The sequence below is a fragment of the Lonchura striata genome, chromosome 1, assembly GCF_050655825.1.
Source record: "Lonchura striata isolate lonStrDom1 chromosome 1, ASM5065582v1, whole genome shotgun sequence".
NCBI classification, from domain to species: Eukaryota; Metazoa; Chordata; class Aves; order Passeriformes; family Estrildidae; genus Lonchura; species Lonchura striata.
The window spans coordinates 1,582,345-1,607,044 of NC_140703.1; the positions used below are offsets into that span (position 1 = coordinate 1,582,345).

The window sequence follows — 24,700 nt, forward strand, 5'->3', positions numbered from 1 at the left end:
ATGACTTTTTTTTCTTTCATGTAGGGAATCCTAATTTCAGAAATGGAACAAATTAAAATGATGTTTTTCAGGTAATATGCTAAATTGTTACAGGATTATAACAATAAATACAATAGTTCAGCTTTTATCTACACGTGGAATATATTTATCTTCATAGTGTAGTGAACTTTGGTATTGTTTGTGATATGTGGGCTTTAGGGATCACAAAGTTTCTTGTTAACACTTTGGAAACACTGCTTTGATAAAGAAATGGATTGGAGAAGGACTGAATCATCAGTACAAAGGTACACAACACAAGTGGCAGAAAGTATAACAGATGGAAACATCCACTTTTCCAGATTTTTCTCACATTCTTTAAAGCAAAAACTTTTTCATTGAAAGTACCCAAATATTTTCTAAATATTTTGTAACATTTAGCAGAGAAGCCTCATGAAACATGCCCCTCGTCCTTCTTGAAATGTTTAGAATTAAAATTCGTATTGTGTCCATCTTTTCTTGCTTCCATTGAAAATGGAGGTGAGAATTTGAAATCTGCTTACTGCTAGTTGGACCCTGCTCTAGGCAGGGACAGAGCTCTCAGCAAGGACAAATACTACAAAAATTAAACAACTCTTAAATTGTTCTTGTCCTGGAAGAAAACAGATACTAAAGGAAAAGATGTCTTTTCAGAGGACTCTTTAACACCAGGAAATAACGAAGCACAATCATGCTTTCGGTAGCTCTGAGTGAGCACCAGCACAGCGTGGCCTTGCTGCTAAACCAGAACGGGCAGCAGAAACCCCAACTACCCCTGAGTGTCCCCCAGTGCCAGGGGCTCTGGGACAGGCTGAACCAGAAATATCCACGAGTGTCCTCCACTTCCAGCATCTCTGGGACAGGCTAAACCAGAAACCCCAACTACCCCTGAGTGTCCTCCAGCTCCTCCACTTCCAGCATCTCTGGGACAGGCTAAACCAGCATCTCTGGGACAGGCTAAACCAGAAACCCCAACTACCCCTGAGTGTCCTCCAGTGCCAGGGGCTCTGGGACAGGCTGAACCAGAAATATCCACGAGTGTCCTCCACTTCCAGCATCTCTGGGACAGGCTAAACCAGAAACCCCAACTACCCCTGAGTGTCCTCCAGCTCCTCCACTTCCAGCATCTCTGGGACAGGCTAAACCAGAAACCCCAGATATCCCTGAGTGTCCTCCACTTCCAGTATCTCTGGGACAGGCTGAACCACAAACCCCAACTACCCCTGAGTGTCCTCCAGCTCCAGCATCTCTGGGACAGGCTAAACCAGAAACCCCAAATATCCCTGAGTGTCCTCCAGCTCCTCCACGTCCAGCATCTCTGGGACAGGCTAAACCAGAACGGGCAGCAGAAACCCCAACTACCCCTGTGTATCCTCCAGCTCCAGCAGCTCTAGGACAGGCTAAACTAGAACGGGCAGCAGAAATCCCAAATATCCCCGAGTGTCCTCCGGTGCCAGGAGCTCTGGGACAGGCTAAACCAGAAACCCCAAATATCCCTGTGTATTCTCCACTTCCAGCATCTCTGGGACAGGCTAAACCAGCATCTTTGGGACAGGCTAAACCAGAAACCCCAAATATCCCTGTGTATTCTCCACTTCCAGCATCTCTGGGACAGGCTAAACCAGAAACCCCAAATATCCACGAGTGTCCTCCAGCTCCAGCAGCTCTGGGAGAGGCACCCTTAGGGATCCATTCCCGCATCTCCCATTGACAAATCTCAGGAGCCTCGCTGCAGATCCATGTTTTTTGGGGACAAGCTCTGACCGCAAGGCAGCGTGAGAGGCTGTGAGGGTGCGCGCGGCCGCGGGAGTAACCAGTGCCCGGACGGGACCATTCGAGGATGAATGCTGCTGTGTACGGGCGTCTAACAAGCCCAGGGGAATTTTACGGCCCCGTTCCTCCCCGAGCACCGCCAGGCTGCGGAGGCCAAGGCGGAATCCGGCCGGACGCGCTGAGGCGGAGCGCGGGCGGGCGGGCGGGCAGGCGCGGCCGCCGTGCCGGGCGGGGCGCCCCGCGGGCGCAGCGCGCAGGCGCGGCTGGGCAGGCCCGGCCTCGCTGCGGCCGCTCCTCTCTGCCCTGCCACGTACGGGCGGCGGCGGCCGTGCCGGCTCGCGCGGCGCTGCTCGGGGCGGCTGCACCGGCGGGACGGCGGAGAAGCCACCGTAAGAGAGCTGGGGCTGCTGCACCGCGTGCGGGAGCGGCGGGAAGGAGGGACAGAGGGGCAGCTCGGGCCGGGGCCAGCCGGCCGCCCCCTCCCCGGCCCCGCCGTTCCCGGGGCGGCGGGCGGCGCGGCCCCTGGCGGAGCGGCCGGGAGACCCCTGGCGTGCCGCCGGCCGCGGCTGAGGGCGCGGGGCGGCCGCGGCTGAGGGCCCGGCGGGCGGGTCGCGGGCTCCGCACGGCCCCGCGGCCGAGGGCGCCCGGCCGCCCTCCTGCGGGGCTGCCGGCCCTCACTGCCGGGCCGGGACCGGCTGTGATCTCTGCTCCCCTTCGGGCCGGGCCTGCCCGTACGGCAGCGGCAGAAAACCGAAAAGAGCTCTTCTCCCTTCTGCTCCCCGCGCTTGTCCTGGGAGAAGTCGTGGCTCTGTCCCGTCCTGCTTGCTCGTGTTCCTGTCGGCGGCACCCTGATGCTTAGCCCTGTTTGACAGAAAAGATTGCGGCAGGAATGCCTGTCTTTCCCTCGCCTGGGAAAGGCTGTTTTTCTTGCTGCTGTGCAAAGAGGGTAGTGAGATACAGCATGGTCCTGAGATGCCGCTTTCAGAGGGGATCCTGAAGTGACTGGGCCGGGTTGGGCAATCCCTGTCCCCATGCAGCACTTAGATCAGTGCATGATGTGAATGGAAAGTGAGCCGGGAGGAAAGGGCTGTACCTGCAAAATGCCAGTGTACACCAGGAAGGTTAGAAAGATGTCAGTGTGATTCTTACGGGAAGCAGTCTGTAGTCTGAAAGACGGAGACATAAATGTTTTTTGGTTGGTTGGTTCCTCCCCGGCCCAGGAAAGTAGACACTGATTTTGTTAAAAAGCTCATTAGTGTGCATTCTGGATGTGTTCTCCATAGAACCATCTCAATGGAGTCATCCATTCAGCTGTGTCACAGTGAGGGAAGAAGCTTCAGTGCTGTGTAATTCAGCAATTTCAGTATTTCACACAGTTTTCTGTAACAGCTGCAAGCAGCTGCAATGTTTAGAATCTGTGTCTTTAAATCTGGACACCTTCAAGCAGAGTGGAGAACAGCTAGACCAAGAAAAAGTGCATTTATTCTGCTACCTTTTCGTAGTCAGTGATGGATAGCAGGTTTCTGTGGGTAATGCTGCTAAATAAGGCATTACAGTAGCTCCTTTCCTTGCACAAAGAAATGAACGATACATTCAATCTGTTGAAAGGCCACAGGAGTTCAGCTGTGTCCACCAAAATGTGTCTATGTTTAGGACATAGAGATGAGGTTCAATTCTTACTGTTAGCAGTTTCTGAGTAGCATATGTTGTAATGCTGAAGAAGCAAAACCACTGGCCAGACTAACGCTTAAACAATGTGAGGGGGTAGCTAAATGAACTCTTTGGTTCAACCACTCTTCCATGCCTTATCTGTATTTGTCCAGTGCAGTAAACGTACCTGGAGCTGTAGCAGCTCTGGGGTGAAAGGGGCACTATCCTCATGCCTTACTCCTTTCATAAAACATGAGTGAGGCAGCAGAAAAGTAGTCTCTTCCTGTTCCCCTGCTTAGCGTGTCACAGCAGTCTGTCACTGTCAGAAACAGGAACAATCCTTTTTAAAGAGGAGCACTGCATACTCAGGATGAGGGAAGCAGCTGCCAGCCTTTGAGAACCAGAGAGTACCTCTGTGTCTTCTCTGGGGTTTGCTTGTTCTCTGCCTTCGTCCTGTATGTTCCAGTTTGCTTCCAGTTGAGTTGAAAGAGGAGAGCTGGGAAGCCCAGCTTTATGTGAATAGAGGGGAACCTACTTTTTTTCTCTGGTTAGCAGTGAAACATCTAAAAATCAGATTATGGATTTTTGAAATTGGCTGTGCATGTGAAAGAGAGGAGTTGCCAGGAGGGTTCACCCATGGGGTCAGAGGGAGGAGCCACGTGTGTTCCCTATTGGACTGTTCTGTATGCCAAATCATCTCTTGATCTTAGTCCTGGAAAGGAATACATTCCTGTTAGGAATTCCTACATGCCATTAGAAAATTAAAAAAAATAATCTTCTATTACAAAATTGTAAGTCTTGTTCAAGATCTCTTTTAGATCAATGCAAATTCTACAATACTCAAAAGTGTAAATCTGATTGTTACATTATGGATAAAGCAAGGGCTTTTAAAATGGAGTATATTCACCAAGATGTTCTGAAGTGAAAGATGGATGTGAATTGTGTCATTCTAGGGAAGTGTGACTGTAAATATGTTTATTTTCTGATGCAGCTTACTGTTCTCTGGCATTGACAGTGCATGGCGGCTTACCCTCACTGTGTCCTGAAGTGAGGTGGGAAAACTGTCCAATAATCCAGCATCACTAAGACAGATAAGGTAATGATAAACGTATATTTTTTGGAAAGGAAATGAAAGGAAACCTGTGGGTCGATACTGTTTTATTTTTTAATGCTTAAATTAAAAAAATCTCAACTACCAACCAACTTGTGCAAAAATTGTATGCTTTTAAATCTAATTTAAAGTTAATTAGGCTGGGTTGATGTGCCTGCAGTCAAGACTCCTGTTGCAAAACCCGAAGATTGCATTAGTGAGCATTAACAATACTATAAACCTCACAGTTTCATCACAGTGCCTCAGCAGCAGCATAGCTGTGTTAATTGCTGGTCCCTTTTCCCTGCAATTAGGCTGTATCCATCTACCTCGTCTTACGTGTGATGAGGAGAGTGAGTTTTGTTCAATAATTGCTTGTATCTTTTTGGGCTAAACAAAGGGCTTTGCCTGAAATCTCTGATTTGCATTAAGTTAATTACCAACACCCCCAGAAATTTAATTGCAGTCTAAAGATAGCATTATACTCCATCTTTTTAATGCAAAATATTGTCACTGAAACAGTGGAGTTAAATATATAGAGGTGCATCAAGGAATGTATTAAAGGCTTTAGCTGATTGCCTTGTTTCTGGTAGCAGAGAATTTTCAGTGCAGTACTTTAAAATAGACTGACTATAGCAAAATTCATTATTCTCATAAGGCACTGTGTTATGACATCCTCAAAGGTAAAGGAAAAATATCTGCATATCTCTGAGAGTTCTTGTGAAAGAGAATAAACAACATGCCTGCCTGCATGGGGCTTCAGAAATCTTGATTTTGATATGGGCTGCCTACGTTTTAAGATCTCCTGTAATTGTATTTCAGATGTTAAGATAACTGCTTCTTTAGTTGCTCCTCATTCCAGATCTATTGCTTTGGCCCTGTCCAGAACGGTGAAAAGAGGAGGGGACATTTGACTAACTACCTGGCTCTCTTTTTGTGTTTTTTTCCCCCTCCATTCCTCTTTTGAGTAACTCTGCTGTAGTTTCAGATTTTTAAATGTAAAGCCTTTGTGCTTTTAAATTTGAGATTATTAATACAAAGTGGTAATTTTAAAATTTTCTTGCATAAAATGTTAAAGATATAACAGAGTATATGCTGTGTGCTGCTGGGACACAAGATGACTTTGTTGCACTTCCTACTCAGAGCAGTTGCTCATCTCTTAAAACATTGAGAGTAACAGACTGTCCTGACCATGTGTTGAGCCCAACGAATAGCTAACGTGTGGTCTCTTGAGCTGCTTTTAAAAGTCTAAAATCTTGGTTAAAATACCCCAACCAAAATTTCCAAAAATTAAAAAAAATGTGTATCTTCTTTTCTGAAGAGGAACACTCAGTGAGTTCGGATCATCCATGTGATAAAACCAATGTTTAGCCATGCACTTATTTGTTCAGGAAATGCTACATGATTCAGCTTGATCCCCTTAGTAAAGCCACTGTAGAACCTGCAATCTTTGAGATATTTGTTCTGGCAGTCTTTTCTTACATGAAAAAAAAGCCATTTGTTCTTTTTCATAATAAGGGGGGGCATGTAAAATAATCCAATTAGATGATAATGTAAAGCTTCAGAACTGTCATCAGATAGATGATGATAAAATAGATATTACAATAATTACCAGTTCAGTTTTCTGAAATGTTCTTAATGTTTTGCTGCTAACAGGTCTGCAGGTGATAAGGAATCCACCATGAATGGGCAGCTGGACTTAAGTGGGAAGCTGATCATCAAAGCTCAGCTTGGGGAAGATATTAGGAGAATCCCTATTCATAATGAAGATATCACTTATGATGAATTGGTGCTAATGATGCAAAGAGTTTTTAGAGGAAAACTTCTGAGCAATGATGAAGTCACAATAAAATATAAAGATGAAGGTAAGGTTTAATTACTGCTGTTGAGGTTTAGTTGACTACTGTTGCTCTGATATGGTTTATCTATGGATAGAAGCTTTGACATTCACCTTTTAGAATTGTCCAATGTCATGAGCAAATGCAAGTGATTTCTTGTGAAATCTATTTGGTCAGACAATAGAAGCTGTATTTCATTATCTCCTGTTATGCTCTCTTAACATCATTTCCTCCATTTTTTCCCTGAAATATTTCCTCAGTTTTTTCTCTCTGAAAGTGCAGCTTTTGCTGTTGCAAGAAACTGAAGGTTTTTCTTCTGTTCATTCATTTAATCATTTTTTTGAGTTTTCAGTGGTTTTGAAGGTGTAAAGAGAATAAACATTTATGACCTAACACAAGTTCTTATAAGACAGAAAACTTGATCTATGTGGTAGTAGTTCTTGATTGTTTTTCTCCATCAGTAAAGATTAGAAAAATAATTTTAACTTGAAATATGCATTAAAAGTTACCCTTTCTCTCTGGGACCATTTGACTCTGTTGCACATTGGTTGTTCCAAAGAAAATATTGATCATTAGTGTTAAAACAAACATAACCTTAAGGACTTCCACAGAATAAGGAGAGCCCTATTTGAGATGCATAGAGAAAGTTGTGATTGGAGGGATTTTTCTCTTTGAATGTCAATGAGGAATGGATAAGTTACTTAATTTGGGACAGAGGGATGGTGTTCATAAAATGAAACTTGGAATTAAGTGATAAAATCCAAAGCCTCTTAAAGACTGATGATTATGCTGTTGCACAGTAAAAAGTGCCATGTTACTGAAGCATTCAGGTTCATTTCTCCGAATAGCCCTAGGAAACATTAGTGCTGCCTAAAATGTCAACTTTTGTTCATATATCTAAGCAATAAAATTTCACTTTGAAGAACCCCGAGACATGTTTTTGAGGTTCATAAAGTTTTTGAGTTGCTGCTTATCAAAATTGTAAGTAGTGTAGGTCTTGATCTCTAGTGAGAGGGAGCTCAGTGGATTTGTGGTGGTTTTGGTTTTCCTTCTTACCACATTTTTTTTCCTTTCTGAAATGAGAAAGGTGAAAGGAGACTAGGTGCTTTTTCATTAGATGAAATTGAGTTACTTTGGCTTTTTTGCATTCTTACCTCTGCTTTAAGTATGGTCTTCTAGGGTTTTTGGTGTATATTACTCTGTTTTATTCAAACTAAGATAATGGTGTATGGTGGAGACAGTAATGACAGTTTCATTCTTTGGTTGTCTTTCACAGTCTAGAGACTTTCCTGCTTTCACTTCTAGTTTTCTTTGTCTCAGAACTGTATTTGGTTTGCATGGCCAGGTTTTGGTAGTGGAGGGGGGGCTACAGGGGAGCCCAAAGCCAGGCAGCTCCAGGACAGACCTGCCACTGGCCAAGTCACTCAGATGTAGTGGTAATGCCTCTGTGGTAACATATTTAAAAAGGAAAAAAAAAAGTTATGGCACAGATGCAGTTTTGGCCGGAGAAGAGAGGAGCAAGAATCTGTTAGAGGAATTGTTCTGCAGACGCCAAGGTCAGTGGAGAAGGCAGGCAGGAGGTGCTCCAGGCAGCAGAGCAGAGATTCCCATGGTGAGGCAAAATGTGTCCACACAGCTCATGGAGGTCCATGGAGGTGCAGCCTCTGGAGGAGCCTTACACCACAGCAGCTGGATGCCTGAGAAGAGGCTGTGACCCTGTGGGAGGCCTGTGCTGAAACAGGTTCCTGGCAGGACCCATGGAGAGAGGAGCTCATGCTCAAGCAGGTGTTCCTGGTGGGACTTGTGACCCTGTGGGGGGCCCATGCTGGAGCAGCACTCAATGGAAAAGTGACCCTCGTTAGAGCAGTTCTGGGAGGACTGTTGCTAATGGGATGCACTCACATTGGAGAAGTTTGTGGAGGATTCTCCCATGGGAGGGACCCCAGGCTGGAGCAGGGGAAGGACTCCTCTGTCTGAGCAGTGGTAGAAACCATAACCTTCATTCTCTGTGCCCCTGCACCACTGGGAGAGGAAGAGATAGAGCTGCAAAGGAAGAAGGGCTTGAAAGTTGAATTATCCTACTCCGATTTTGATTGGTAATAAATTCAGGTAACTTTCCCAAGTCGAGCTTGTTTTGCTCATGAAGGTAATTGATTTGTGATCTCTCCCTGTTCTTACCTCATATCTTATTCTTTCACTCTATGTTCTCTGCCCTGGCCACTTGTGGAGGGGAATGATGGAGTGGCTTTGGTGGGTCCCTGGCATCCAGCCAGGGTTAACCCACCACACAGGATGTACTGCTATTCACTGTGATTTTGGTGTATGTTATGGTAACCGAGCATCACTGCTGGGAACTGTAGGGTAGCTGATCATCACTACTGTTAACAAATAAATAAATAAATAAAACAAAAACAAATAAAAACAATAAGAAATACAAGGGTGGATAAGTCTAGTAGATAATGAAGCTTAGTAGATGAGGAAACAGCTGGAAGGGTGAAGGAATGAGTCAGATTTCTAATGTCATGAAGGTTGAAATACATCACGGTGATGCAGCATTAATGCTGAAATAACTCGCAGCCCAGTGGTTAGTTTAAGGGAGTCGCTAGTTTATAGAAAGAAAAAAGTTAGAATTGGCATAGCAGAGATTGTGGTACATGGGAAATTGTAGAGAGGGAAAGCAGTGTCCCTTGTAAAACTGAGAAAGATAAACTCCTGAAATAACAAGATTAGAAAGGAAAATAAAGGAAAGACTGTTTTATTTTTCAACCAACAATAATTGACATTGTGTAATTCTGTCTGTGTCATGGTAACAGGAATTAAGCTTCATTGGCATTCCTTAAGATGAAGAGGTTTTTTGCTATATCTAACATACTTAAATTGTCAGACACTTTTATGGCTTGACATATACATTATATGAATCCTAGTCTATACTCGGATAATAAATTGATGGCTGTCAATAGGAATCATAGAACTGACTTTATGCATCTAACAAGATTTTGTACGTGGTACTTCTCAGTCTTTTGTTTTCTGCTATCAATTTAAAATAAAAAATTTCTTCATTACTCTTAATGCCTTCAACCTAAAGGTTAAAGTAGGTGAGGGAGAATTAAGATGGAATGATCCTAGTTCTTTTAGGTGACATTAATCCATTTAAGCCACGTGTATTGGTGTGCATTTTCATTTCACGGTGCAGGATAGACTGTTTAGAACATGCATCTTTGTTCAGGTAGTGAATGTGAGCGTTGACTGGTATGACAGAAGAGCATCAAAGGATGGTTTGCCGATGTTGTGGACAGCTAAGAGAAGAAATTATAAGTGGATTTTGGTATCAGCATTTAGGAAAGGTACTGAAAAGCTGGAGAAACTGTTGAGTTGGAGGGAGCACACACCTCATCACACCCCTCTTTACTGCCAAAGCAAAAAAAGAGCTGTTTAACTTTGATAAAGTCTGATTGTTCAAGTCCTGTTATGGATCATCAGGGACACTGATCCTCCTCTTCCTGGCACTGGCGAGGTGGCACCAGTGAGGCTGCGTGGCTGTGCTCCCTTTTAATGTGTGCACCCCAGGACAAAAAGAACTTGGAAAAGCTGCAGAGGGGTGCAGCAGGGTGTGGTGAGGATAGGGAGGGGCTTTGTGCAGGTGGCCTTCAGGGAGCATTGGAGGGAGCAAGGCTTATTCAGTGTGCTGCAGAAGAGGGGGCTGGGGGCAGAGCCAGTGGAAAAGGAGTTGCAGTGACCATTGAATGTGAGCAATTTGCAGTAGCACCAGATGGCAGCAGCCAAAAAATGCAGTTTGAGAGGCTGAGCATGAGTTTTGGCCAGGAGGGCAGTGTGTCACTGGAACAGGCTGCCTGGTGGGGTTTGGAGCCCTTGTTTGTGTGGACTTTCCAGTCTCTACTCAGAGAATCCATGACTGATGCTGCTATCGACAGATGCCTTTTGAGATTGTGAAAGTGAAAACAGGAACATAAAAAATCTTGGGAGGCAACAGTATTTCTTTCAGGAAAGCTTGAAAACTATTTTATATGCTATCACTATATTAGTGTTTGTAGCTTAATTTTGTTAGAAAGCACCGTATTTGAAGACTGACAGGCACGGTGAGGTGTTATTACTAGTACTTACTTAGAGAACCTTCCTTTGCAGAGGAGTTACTTGTAGTCAGGGATGATAAAATTAGAATGTGTAGTTTTTCAGATTCTGTTTTTGACTTGATATCCTGTGTTTTATTATTCTTCATACTGAAACATTAATTTGAAATTTTTTACCATAAAAATACAGTTTGCCCTTGTCACCAGCGTGTAAGGAATTTATATACACTGAGAATTTTTAGGCAGTAACCTGTAACAGAAAACATGTTCCTGTGTCTGTCTGGAGAGACCCCTTGCTACAGTGTTTTGTGGAGGAACAGGGGCAGCCTGGAGTTGGCTTTGTTCCAGCTGCATAGCATTTATCTAAACACTGTTGCTTTTCAAGGTGAAACGTCACTATCTGGTGTTTCACCTCAGTTTTCAGTTATCAAACTGCTCGGGCAGGAAGCGTTCCTGCAATCCCTTGTGCCAGTACAGGTTTTCCTGATAATGTGCTCCCACTCTTTGCACTGCTTGCTTGGGTTCATTTAAGCTATGAATAACCTGTTGAACATGTTAAGCACCAGAAAATCTGTCCTGCAAAGACAATAGTCTTGTTTTAGTTGTGATTTTGTTGAGTAAGCAAAGATGTTAACGCAGCTTTCCTCGACTCAACTTGAAATTGTGAGAGACCAGACTTAATGGCAACTTGGTATCTCTTTTGAAAATTAATATGATTAAAGGTGATCAGTGCTTTGTGCATAGCCCTTTGTATCTTAAGAATAAATTATCCCATCCAGGTCTCATATAGTACCTGTGACAGATGGCAATGTGCGAGTTCATTAGGATCCTCTGACATGTGACATGGAAGAAATCCACGACTAAGAGTTGTGACTTTGTGTAAAATTCCTGTTTGAGAGAAGTTTTCTTCCAACTATTTTGGTGTCTTCGTGTCTTCATACTTATTTGTGTGTTAAAGTTGAGAGAGATCTTTACTATTCACTTCTACACATGAACTTTGTCAGCAAGGGAATGGTAATAGTCTTGCAACTCATGTTCTGAATGTAACCTGAGGAAGTGTTCTAGACATTTGAAAATTTATATTGGTTTTTAAAAATTGAATTGGGTTTGACTTGTGCTGTTTATCTGACTTTTGTCTGTTCATGAGCAGCATGGTTCTGGAGCCACTTTGGCATAGGCATTTCACTTTTAACTGGTGGCATCATTCTTCCTGGTGTTGGACTTCATGGATTCTTAGCTCTAATATTTCATCCTCTATGTAAACATAAAAGAATGATGAACTAGATGGAACACCAAAGCCTAATGTCAGAAGACTCCCTTTTGGAGCCATTCATGCTTCTGTCTGACCTTCTGTGCACAGTTTCTCTGCACACTGATTCTTGCAGTAAAATAATAAACATTTTTTCTTAGTGACTTCCCAATCAGATAGGAAGGTTATTTTGAGTAATGAAGGAACACTACTGATGTGAAGCTCAGTAGTCATAGGCTGTGATTTTAATGTAACTTTTTCTTGTTCTTTTCAGATGGAGATCTTATAACAATTTTTGATAGCTCAGATCTCTCCTTTGCAATTCAATGCAGTAGGATACTTAAGCTGACATTGTTTGGTAAGTATAGAAGACTGTATTTTTCTATTTATTTCTAATAATATTTATTAAAATTTAGGCAGTGGACTTCACTGAGAGGTACAAAATACTTCAGTTTGTCACCTCAGAAGGTGAAGAAAATGCAATCAGTAAGTTGGTACTGCTGAGTTAATACATAATATCTATTTTTCTTGATGTTTTTCATGGCGCTTTCAAACTTAGTGGAAGCGGAAATTACTGCTTTTTACACTTGCTTGAAGTGTAAAAAGCATTAAAATATTTGACATGTGTGCATATACATGTGATCAGTGGTTCTTTCTCCGTTAGTGCTCTTTTTTTCCATGTTCTCTTCCACTCTAGCATTTGTGGGGTTTTCTTCTCAGGTGCATGAGGATTTGAAGCTGACACTTACAGTGGTACACTGCTCCAAACTAGTGTTAGTTGCTTGGAGTTGAACAGATGTTAACGTTTATCCTTTAGCCTTTGTGTAAAAGTTCTTTATTTTCAGACTACCATAGGTAACTCAGCATGTAGTTCCAAGCCTTTAACTTGGACACTGACCTTATTGATAAATTGCAGCGGTGTTGTATGGACTGTGTTAGTTCTAAAGGGACAGCTTTCCAGAGCCTGCATCATCAGGGTATATTCAGGGAAATGAGTAAACAGTGCAGACACTTACTGTGGACTTTGCTTTGATACTGCAGCTTTTGCTGAACTGAGATTATATTAAAGGAACAGTAAGCTCTAGAATGAGTTCAGTCTGTGTGGACTAAACTTTGTCACTTTAAACTCGACAAAGGGTGATGATGCTACAAGCAAGTAAAAGTTGGAATTCTTTTGCTCATCTTTAAGTGGATGTTACTACAGTCTTAAGTTTATCTGTTTGGTGTTTTGCAGTGAATGGACAACCAAGACCCCTAGAATCCAACCAGGTGAAGTACCTGCGCCGAGAGCTGATAGAACTTCGCAATAAAGTCAATCGTTTGCTGGACTGTTTAGAGCCGCCAGCGGAACCAGGGCTTTCCACTAATCTGCCTGAGAGTGGTAGGCAGCTGGCAAAGAGTTGTTTGCTTTGATTTGCAGAGTGGTGTGCTGTTTAACAGAGTGAAACATGGATCATTCTTAATTGTTGCTTGGTGGCCCAGAACTTAATTTTTAATGATTTAGTTGTTTCAGAGACAGAATTTTTGTTTGATGTATCTGGAGTAAAACCCTGAACTAACTTAGGAATGAACTTCAGAATCCAAGGATTTGTTGCAATGTACAAAAACACTGTAACTAACACCTGTGAACTCCAGCAATGCCTTGAGAGAGCTTTTAGCCAAATTAATAGTTTGTTGCTGAAGAGTTCTTGCTCGCAGTTGAGTAGTCCCTCTGCTTACTTTGGGCTAGCTCTGGTGCTTATCTTGTGTTGCTAAGCGAGTTTGATTCACTAAAACAGTAAGAAGAGAATTCAGCAAAAATTATATCCACTTTTTTTGCCAGGTTAGGAAATTGAATCTACATTTTTTGCGTTCAGACCAGCATCAGAGCTGTCTCAGGGTAAGCAGCATGAGGGTGCAGGTAGGGGTGGGAAAGGATTTTTGGAGGAGGGCAAAATGGGAAAGAAAGTCTTCTTACCATTTCAAGGTATTGATCTAGCTTAGGGCAGTTGTACTGCAAATATTGTATCTCTGTGTACTTAACTACAGAGTTTAGGTAAGCTGGACACAGGAAATAATTAGACAAAGTCATTAAGTACAGTGCTCTGAGTAAAGAGGTGAACTGAGAACATCAGCCTGCCTTTTAAATGTTGCTTTTGTATTTGCACTTTGAAATTTTACTGCTTTTGTTGCTTAAAAAAATCTCAGCCCTGTTCTACAATATATGCAATTAGTAATTTCAGTTGAATACCATGGATTCTGGTTACAAACTATTTGGAAGGAAGTTAGAGTGATGATCTAAGAGTGTAAACAAAACTAGCCAGTCTGTATCTATCTGTAGTTCCTTGCTTTTAACAGAAAATGTGGCAGTATTAGGTAAGGCATTTCTGATCAATTTGATGTGTACAGTTGCAAAGATCTCAACTTCAACTGTCAGCTTAGGAAAAATTAGTGGAGAAAGGTAGAGTACAAACCAGAAACTGCAGATGATAAAACACCATAATAAATTGGAGCTATCCAGTATGTTTTCCTAATTTTGAATTCTTTGTGGGCAAATCATTTGTTTGAAGCGGGAGCTTTGTGCCTTTGACTTTCAGAACACATGATCTATTACTCTAATAGTCCACAGTGTTAGTGTGTCTTTAGGTAACCGTGAAAGAAACCTAAGCTTTGTGATCCATCCCAGTTTCAGCTACATCAGTGATTCTTCACTGTTACTCTACCATGCACATTTGAGCAGCTACATTTCTAAAGCCCCAGCTGTGGTGTTGCGGGTGCTGGAGTGCAGTGTGTGTGTGTGCTGCTGTTTCAGTTCTGGAGAGCTGGTAACTGGCGTTTTGCTTTGTAGATGCTGTAGATGGTAGGGACGAAAAGCCTGCTGCTGCTGACGCTAATGTTAAGCCATCCACTCAAGTTATAGCAGCGAGCATGTCTGCATTCGATCCGCTAAAGAACCAGGATGAAATCAGCAAGAATGTCATGTCAGCCTTTGGCTTGACAGATGATCAGGTGTCAGGTAAGGATGTGGCTGGTGAAAAGGAAAGCTAAGCCTTTTCATAATCAATTGCTCCAGTTTTGATTTGTGACAAAGCATTTGTATGCTGGATGTATTAAGCTGTGTTCTGTGTTCACTATGTCTTTTCAGAATTCTAAAACTTGCTATGTTAAGGTGTTGTATCTATGTGCTAACTTTTGTATACAAAATATTGAAATGCTACTGTTGATTTTAGCATTGTGTTTTAGCTTGGAGTACAAAATGGCTTCATTTTTAAAAATTTGAATTACTTAAAGCTATTGTGTGGACTAACTTAATTGGTATCTGCCAGTGATAGTAGAACTTGCTGCTCTGCTTTAAGGTTTGATCTTGCAGTTCGTGTTTTCGGCTTGTGCTTTTGCTGCTTGGGTCATTCAGAATGTGTTATACGATCCCACCTTTTCTCTGTTTCATTTTAGAAGTAAATAGAATCAACTTTTTCACTGTTAACAGAAAGGAATAACATACTTGTCTGTATTATATTTATTTTTGAAGAGCTGAAGGACTGCTGGCCCTAGTAATAGAATGCTAAGTGTATGAAAACTGATTATACTAAACTGCTGTCAACTTGAGACAGGATAAATGAAGCTAGAAAAGCAATGTAGAATGTGATAAGGAGTGTGATGCAGAGCTTAGGGAAGTGATTTTGCACAGAACCTGCGTGGGCCTGGCAAGGTTTAAATGTTCACTGAAACATGAGAATGAAACTGCTGTTGGCTAACAGGATTTGCTGTGTACTCTCGTCTCCAGAGCAAGTGAGTTTTATATGTTGTGTGAAGTAATGATACAGATGAGGAAACCAGTAGGAACTGGAGGTTGTTCCTCCAGCATGCCTGCCATGGCAAAAGTGTGGAGTAAAAGGAATAGGTCTGCACTGGTTGTGACTGTGCAGGATCTAAAGTTGTACCCACAGACAGTGGCTAAGTTCAATATGAAGTACAGGTCTGTGGACTAGGCTGACTGTGTGACCTCTTCCTCCATGGCACATTCTGGGTTCTTTCACAAACCAGATGGTACTTGAAAACTTGAAGTGAGCAATAGCAAGTGAAGCACAACTTGCAGAAAATTCGAGTTAATTTTTGAATGAGTGGTTTTGTCAGTGTCAGTTAATATTTTCATCGGTGATATTTCAGTATTTGTGTCTCCATAATTCTTCCGAGACAGTGCAATTACTTGATCATTCTTTGAATGTACAAAGAATTCCACAGAGGACCATTTAAGCAGGGTATAAGAAATCCCATTTCTAAAGCTGTAATCCTGCAGTTATGTATATAAATGTGAATCAAGTAGTAGACAGATCTTTCCCCTAATACAGTTAACATGAAAACACAATTAGGGACTTGTTTGGTGCATATTTATATTGTATAAATATAACTGTCTTAAAATTGGAGATGTATAACTGTCTTAAAATTGCAGTTCTAGTACTTGTGCTTAACTTAAAGCCTGTATTTGAAATTAGTGTCTCTTAGCATTCATACAGTTGGAAAGATCCAGGTTTAAGCTCCCTTGTTTCTAACAAAATACTTTGCATTAAATTGTAGTATATTATATTTGTTCACATGTGTGTTTCAGAACTTCTTACTAATGTAGAGAAAATTTGAATTCCCAGTTTTCATGCTGTCTTTGAGTGTCAGCTGGAATATTTTCAGAATTAGCAGAGCAGACAATTGCTTTTAGACTAAAGCCTGCCATGTCCTGTCTGGGAGTGTGGTTTTAACACCTCTTTGGAGGTTTTCTGTTCACATGCTGCTTGGCTATCAGTAAAACACTTTGTAGCCTGGTCCATGTGTTTTACAGTAAGACGCTTAACCATTTGGATAGTTCCATGCAACCTTTTACCTTTCCTCCAGATAAGAAAAAATAGGTAAGTGCATGTTGTGTCCAAACAGTGTGTGTGTGTGTGTGTGTGTGTGTGTGTGTGCAAGGTTAACACTTGAAGCTGTTGAAAATATGTGCTGTCATGAAGGGTTTTATCTCACAAATGAGTCAGGTTCCTCAGAACGATGAAATCTGAGTGGCCTAGAGAGAGGCAGAAAATTCTGCCCCCTCTGCCTGCCCCCCCTCCCCAGTATTTTCAAGTGCAAATATACATTTAATTTTAGCTTGGGTATGACACACATGTAAATTTGAAGTGGAAAAAATGTTCAAAACATTGCAAGGGAGGGATCTTGAATTAGAATTTTTTAATTCCAACTCGGTCTTCATTTCACATACTGTATTTTGTTCTTGCTCCTCTAGGACCACCCAGTGCCCCTGCAGAGGAGCGATCAGGAACGCCGGACAGCATCGCTTCCTCCTCTTCTGCAGCCCACCCCCCTGGGGTTCAGGCACAGCAGCCGCCCTACCCCAGCACACAGCCACAGACGGGGCAGGTGGAAGGTAAGCAGAGTGCTTTTCTGCTGTCCAGGACGTGAAGGATGGTGTCTGATCCTGCCTTCAATTAGCAGACCCAGAGTGGATTCCAGACTGCAAATCCATGTGTGCCCTAGGCAGAGCAGCTTTCGTGCTCGCTGCCCGTGCTGCTGCATACAGAAACAGCAGGTGGAGCAGTGGCTCTGTTTGAACGGGCGGGTGGTGTAACACGAGAGAATTTTCATGGTACTGTTTTCTGCTTGCATCTGTGCTCATGTCAAACACTGTATGTTGTGTCAAGCTTTCACTCAACTAACAGCTTGTGGACTTGTCTACTATGTATTAAAACTGTTTTTTAATCACAATTTCTATCTAACAGACTAGAGCTAGTATTTTACTGCTTCCTTTTTGTGTGGGCTAACCATCTTAAATGTAGTAGTTCCTTATGACTCCTGAGAGCTCAGCTGGCTCCCCTTTAAAGTTAAGGTCTTAACCAGAGTTAAGACCTTAACTTTATTCAGATCTGTTTGCACTATGCCCTTAAAATGTTATTTAACTTCTCAAAATTTGCCTATTCTGAGGTTTCCTACATTTGGGTATCATTTTTTCTGGCGCTATTTTCTAAGTGCGCTGAGCCTTAGACCTTCACACTTCTGGATTAAACTGTCTGTGAAATGTCCTGTTTTGTTACTCCTTCCTCCATATGAAGAATAATATAAAATTGTTTCTGTGCTGGTGTAGGCCACAAGTGAGAGCCCCCTGATGCTTGCTTTACTGATGTAATGCTCAGACAAGTGTGAGATGGTGATCACAGTATCCATAGTCACTTGGATTGTCTTGCCTGAAGAGAATAAGTAATATTTTAATTGAGCACAGTATTTGAACTGCTGGTACTTATGTACAATATTTAAGGAGGTATGAATACTGTTGGTTGAAGTGGAGCTTATGAAACACTTTTGCTGCTTTCAGCCTTTTGTTGCTTATTAGTCGAGTGTTATAACATAGCAAGAGACATCTTTGTAGCTTAAAGATAGAGCAGTTTGGTGTTTATGTATAAAAGTTACTTTTGTAAAAAGGGGATCCAGGTTCTTCTGTTGGCAGCCAGAAAACTTAATGTTCAGAAACCATATTCTCAGCTACTGAACTCGCCTTTTATGAGTGAGTTTTATGAGTAAGGTAAGAAGTTTTAAGTGTTGCTGTTAAACTGGAACTGAAGCAAAGAAGTGAAACACTTAAAAGCACTAGCAACACTAGCTTGGTGAAACACTTAAAAGCACTAGCAACACTAGCTTGGAATCTGGTATGGCTGCTAGCACCAGGGAAGGGGGAAAGTATTTGTTTCAGTAAAACTCACCTTGTTTGGGGAGGGATGTTATCTAGGCTCATGTATCAGAGTAGATGTAGTGATTCTTCTAAATTTGGATCAAGGAAAGTATAGTGCAACAGTACTAATTATAAAGGGTTTGATCCGTAGTTTTATGTAGCTTTTAATATTTCTACTGCAATCTTTTAAGTATTGATTATATTTTCTTCATTCTGTGGTTCAGTCTTTGGGAAGAGATCAGAAGTAACTTTTGTCCTTGTTCATTAGAAATTAGAAATACATTGCTTATGCTGTGCGTGGTGGTATGTATGTGGTAAGCAGCAGTCTCTCACCAAAGCTGGGTAATGTAAGTGTAATTATCAATTTTATTCCAAAGTGTTCAAAGACTTTTCTTCGAAATACGGAGTAGTTTTCTATATTTTGCTGAGGTTACCTCAGTGCAGTGGTAATTTGGGGGCTTGTGCTGTCCCCACAGAGCCATAACCCAGCCAGAACTTTGGATAGGTTTTGATTGTTAGGTTTTCAACAGGATGGAATCACATGAATGGCATTGCTGGTGAACAGAAGTTTCTGTTAGAAACTAGTTTTGGAACTAATTTGAAACTATTAGTTCACTTTATAAAAACCCCAAAATTCCCCAAGCTCTGCTTCCTCCACACCCTTTCCCAGTATTTTGAAGATATAAGTAAACTGGTGATGTCAATCATGTGTCAGTCATTCTGGTGAATCAGGGTTTGTTTATTAATGGCTTTCTCTGCCCGCGCATGCTGTGGTGATTATGATTGGTTATTAAGTTGTTATGTGTGAATATCAAGCCACCTCACTTCTGTGCACTGATACTACTGAAGAGCTGCCTCCCTTGAGGATTTTTCAGCATTCACTAATTTGAATTAAATCGATCCAGGAAAGATGTTCTAGTACAGTGCTGTGTCTTGTGGCCTCTGCTTTTCTATCACTAAATTCAGTCCTGAGCACACACAAGAAGCAATATACAGATGTGGATGCTTTTTTAGTCTTTGCTGAAATACATGTGAAATCTCAGTCCCAAAAACACTTCATGATTTTCTAGGGCAAAGAATGTTGTGAGAATATATGTAAATGGTCTATATTCTGAATCAGATTAAAAGTCTTTTTCAGTGCATGGGAACAATGGTAAATGCTGGCAGACCCCTCACTGCAATAAGCACTGCTAAGTACAAAACCAGACATCAATGCTGTAGCTCGTCTATTTTTCAGAATAAAAATCCAGGGAAAGAAAAGACCCTGTGTCTGAGGGCCCAGAGTATCCCTGCCTGTATTCATGGCTGTAAATTAAGATTGTTTTCTTAAATGGCACTGGAGCACCTCTCTGTTCCTCACTAATACCTCAGCCCTGGAGAAGACAGCAAGCCTTCTCAGAAAGCTTTGGTAAAACTCCATGCTGTTTCTTTGCTGTCCCTTTACCTGGGATTTCCAGCAGGTGCCAGTGTGGTCTCTCTGTTAGCCTGTAGCAAACTATCCCAAAATAGGCAGCCTGCTGGTTATTCTCCCAGAACTTCCCCATGTCAAATGAGCTTCAGAAAGAGAACTTTGTGAGTTTCTAATTCTTAATTATCAAGATATCAGGCTTAAATTCTCATCAAACCTTGTGTTTTGCACTCTCATCGTCCTACAATAATTGCACACCAAATAATATTTTAAGTGGCTGCATCAGTATAAAGTATTCTAAACACCTTACTGTGAATATAAAATATTGTTACTTTCAGCTGTAAATAATACAGGCAAAAGAAGAAATAAGGAATTACTTTAAAAAGGGGTCTGTCTGGGGGAAACTGGAGCAGAGTCGAGTTGCTTTTGACTTTGTGCAGCTCCAAACATAGAGTTTACAGTCTATTTATACAGTCTGCTGATCTTTGCAGAATGAATAATAGTACAGTAACACTTCATAATAGTAAAGTTTCCATGTCTGCTTCAGTTCAGCTAAGCTTTAGTTTTGGCAGATAATTGATTTTGTTCTTTGACTGTGACTTTCTAGATTGTAAAAACAGCAGAAGCATAAAGCCTCCATAGGACCCATAGGTTGTGTAAACAAATATTCTGCCTCTTCTGGCTAAGAAGTTGAAAACAGTGAATGTAGGAAAAATAAACACTGACTTGGACTACCAAGCTTAAGAATATATGGTTTTATTTTTGCTTTGGGTGTATACCACTGGGTCTCTTAAGAAAACTTGGCAATGCTAAGAGATGGATGTCTTATCTGGAAAATGTGGTCAGCATAAATAATGTACCACTTGCTTACAGTACTTGGTTGCAGAAATGGTCTTAAAAAGCTAATCTAAATGGACATTCAGAGGATATGTTTAACTTCTGAAGTACTTTAATTTACAGTGTAGGTTCTGGAGCAGTTATGAAGATGTTTAAAGACTCCTGGTCTGTTACCCACCACAGTGGCGCTAACTAAGGTGCATAGATTCTGGCAGCCTGTGAAAATATGCAATAGTAAGCCTCACATAACTCTTTAGATAAACTTAATTTAGTCAGAACAGCATGTTTCAGAAACTAAAATCTGTACTTTGATGTCACTGGCTTTGTTTCTGTGATCTTGAACTGTCAGGGTATCATTCACTGTAATGCACCAGGGTACTGGGCTTCAACGAAATGCGTTTTTAATCCCTAGGTCAGATGTATCAGCAGTACCAGCAGCCTGGTTACCCTGCTCAGCAGCCGCAGGCTCAGCCCCAGCAGCAGTACGGCGTGCAGTACCCAGGTAAGCAGCTCTGCAGCAGCAGCTCAGCTGCAGGCCCTTTCCTGCAGGGCCTGAGCCTGCCACGCTTCAGTTCCTGACCCTGTGGGGCAGGTCAGGGTGCTCAGCTGCCCAGATGCCTGCGTTCCTTATGGGAACTGGCACGAATCAGAAATTGTCAGGAAGAGAGTATTTATGTTGTTAATATGTAGTCAAAGTTCAGCCCGACTTCACTGTGACCAAAGGCAGACCTCATTACTAATCAGCAGAATGCCTTGTTAGAAAGGCAGGCAAAATGAATCACCTGAAGGGTGAGAGCCTTCAGGATTATATTCTGCAGTCATGGGATTCTAGCAAGTGACTAAACATCCCAATTTAGCCTCTTAAATATCAAGGGTGTCTAAAGATGGCCCCTGTTTCCTGCGTCTAGAATGATTTCCGTGTCCAAAATGTACTGGTGTAAACACTGTAGCTGTCATTCAGTAAATCTTTGGCTAACAGACATACTGTAAATCCCAGAGACACTTTCAAGTGATAGTTTTTCTTTTTTAGTTTCTGATTTTGCTGATACCGTAAGCAAAGGTACCAATAGAATTTCAGCAGAAGAATATTTTAGTGCACTAGAGGTTTATGTACAGTATGTGCAGTGAAATATGAAAAGCTGGCTTTAGGGTATACCCAAAATAAACGACCTCAGAACTTTCAGTTCCTTTGGGAGCAGCTGGCATCTAGGAATGCATAATGTATGATAGGAATGATAATCCAGATGAGGTTTAGGGATGAACCTGTAAGAGTACATTCTGTAACAAATTGCATTTTGTTTAATAATTTTAGAAAATGATACAAAGCATTTATCATTCCTTGTTTTAAAAAATCCTCCCAAAACTAAAGAAAAGACTCTCATTAAGTGACTCAGAGCCAGTGTGACCTTTTCTTGGTGCACAGTGGGAGTGCATCACTTTTTATATAGATGAGAAGATTTGCAGAGCTCACGAAGAAATTCCATGCTTAGCATGGATAAGAACCCTAGAATACTTGGACTAAAGGTTTGTGCCTCAGACCCTGTTGCTGTGCACTGTGTGAGCTCGTTGGTTTGAGTGTCTAAATGGTATTCTGTTCTCTGCAGATTTCTTTCCCCCACATTTGTAATTAGAATACAGAGATAGATGTACTCGGATATAATTTCAGAAGTAGCAAGGCTGTTGGAAGTAGAAGGGTCTGTTTGACACTCTAGGCTTAAAAATTGAGTGAGGAAACAAAGGAATTCCAATCTGCTTTCTAGACATATCCTATCATCATCTAATCCATTATATTACTGATATTCCTCTGAAAGCTGTAGTGCAATGTGAGTTTTGCTTTCCAACATCATTGTCAAGTATGAATGAAATGCCACCAGAAACTTAATGGGGCACCTCTGTTTGTCATAACTTAGTTCAGAATTAATGTTAAGAAACAGAGTTTGCTTTGAAGACCTATTGACAGCAGCCTTTGGAGATGCTGAGTCACAGGATCTTTTTGTTTGTGTTGCTTTAGTTCTCATGAGTATTGTCTCCTTTCAAACTCATGTCTCCCCAAGAGCAGGATACCTTCCCATTCTTGTAGATCTACTAGGCAACAGTGGCTATTTATACATGGGTGTAAAAATGGACCCTTCAGAGGTTTGTCTCATGAGTAAATTTTGATCCCAGTTTCAAGGTGAGTTTACTGCAGTGCATTCTTACCCTTACTCTTTCCATTTAGGGCTGTGCACTTTTAATAATTTGTGTGTCTGGTGTTTAATGCTGACAGGATTCCAGTCACTGGAGAGGTTTCATTGCAAGTAGCTGCAGGTGTGTTTCATGATGGATAAAAGTAGCTATTTCTTCGTGAAAGGACTTTGTTCCATTTTAAAATTTCTGAGAAGAGAAATTCCCTTTGGAAGCTAGTGTTATACAGAAAAATCAAATTTGGGACGTGTAAATGGAAGTTTTGTGCTAAAGCGTTCTGTTCTACATAACCTTTTAATATTCAAAGCTAAAGAGCTGAAAACACCTATGATTTCACCAGTGATTTTTTTTAAATATAAAACCCTGAGAGTATTGTCAAGACGGTTTAATTTGGAGGTTTTATTTGGGAAAAGGATTGAATTTTGCCTCATTTGCCAGTGAAGACTTTATTTTTTTGTATGATATTAAGGAAAAGTCTACTTGGTTGTTTTTTTTTTTTCTTTATTTCTTGTCAGTCACAGGAAGAGTGTTTCATAGTAACTGTTGTCAGTGTGCTGTGCTGCCGCGGTGTGCCCCAAAACCCCGGCCGTGCGCTTGTGTGAAAGGCAGGCGAACTCGCGGTTCACGCTTGGTTTGCCTGCTGTGCGCTTCCCGCATCGTTTTGCGTTTGTCGCTGCGAGCATTGGGAACGAGAGGTTTGCGCGGTCCCCCGGCGTCTCACCGCCTCGCTCTCTGCCTTTCCAGCAGGCTACAGCCAGCAGCAGCCCCCGGCGCAGCAGGGCCAGCAGTTCCCGGCCTACGGCGCGGCGGCCGCCGCGGGCCCGGCCGCCTTCCCGGGGCCGGCGCAGCAGCCGCAGTACGCGGCGGGCGGCTTCGCCCCGCAGCCCTACACCACGCAGGCCAGCCAGCCCGCCGCCTACAGCGGCTCCTTCCAGCCGCGGCCCGGCTTCACCCCGCCGCCCGGCAGCACCCTGACCCCGCCGCCCAGCGGGCCCAACCCCTACGCCCGCAGCCGGCCGCCCTTCGGGCCGCAGGGCTACGCCCAGCCCGGGCCCGGCTACCGCTAGACACCTGCCACCCGTGCGACGGACTCCAGAGCCTGGGGATTCAGTTCTGCTGGGGGGAGGGAACTGACCAAACCTGTCCTGCTTTAAATTGTATTCGCTTCCTAGTTTAATTGGGGGCTGGGCGGTTTTTGGAAAACACTACTTTAACGTCTGTAAAGTGATTGACATTCTAGCTTGCCTTGTCTGAAGGATATGAAGATACTAGTTGGAAGTTTAGCCCACTTATCAGGCTTGTTTTTACTAATACCATGATGTACTAAATTAGATTCATTCTGGAGGTCAAACTAGATATGATGTATTATAAATTGTAATGTTCACATGAAAAACTAATAAAAGCCCTGAATCTATTGAATGCCTGATCTTGATTTTAGAACAGGACAACTGTGCTAGAACAGGACAACTGTGCTAAGACTGGTGTGCGTGCTGGGTGCAGAGGTGCTGGAGTTTGGAGGAGGAGCAGCAGATTTCTGGGTGTGTAAATGGAAAGGTGCTGGCACTGCAGATGGCTCTCACAGCAAGGGGTGGTTTTGTGCTGTCTGCTGTCATTGTCAAGTGGCTCTTTAACCAAATCGTTAGGAACCAATCCTAAAGCTCAAAGCCTCTTACCAATTTTGCTTTAACAAGGTGGGGGAGAGAATTCATTTATTATTTAAAAATTTAAACAAATTTAAATTAAACTTTAAAAAATAACTCTTAAAAAACCCCAGCTTTCCGTAGGTTTTTTGCCACCCAGAGGAACTTGGGAGTGCAATCCTCGTGACTTAATTTTGAGCCAAGAAAAAGCAGATCAAGGGCTGTAATGAAGTCAGTAGA

At 42.3% G+C, this 24,700-nt stretch overlaps 1 protein-coding gene across 8 annotated transcripts; it reads left to right on the top strand.

Annotated features, from left to right (window-relative positions):
* Window positions 1–2,041: 2,041 nt before the first annotated feature.
* TFG (trafficking from ER to golgi regulator) lies at window positions 2,042–24,234 on the top strand. Of its 8 annotated transcripts, none has more exons than XM_021541409.3 (9): window positions 2,042–2,177; window positions 4,430–4,534; window positions 6,185–6,393; window positions 11,978–12,061; window positions 12,938–13,084; window positions 14,531–14,698; window positions 16,955–17,095; window positions 21,049–21,138; window positions 23,565–24,234. In XM_021541409.3, the coding sequence occupies exons 3-9, from the start codon at window positions 6,210–6,212 to the stop codon at window positions 23,885–23,887; spliced, it is 1,137 nt and encodes a 378-aa protein (XP_021397084.3). In that variant the 5' UTR covers window positions 2,042–2,177; window positions 4,430–4,534; window positions 6,185–6,209; the 3' UTR covers window positions 23,888–24,234. The 8 variants fall into 8 exon arrangements, with proteins under 8 accessions (XP_021397084.3, XP_077647042.2, XP_077647041.2 ...); XM_077790916.2 differs by having other exon boundaries at window positions 23,568–24,234; XM_077790915.2 differs by having other exon boundaries at window positions 4,454–4,534.
* The last annotated feature ends 466 nt before the right edge of the window (window positions 24,235–24,700 follow it).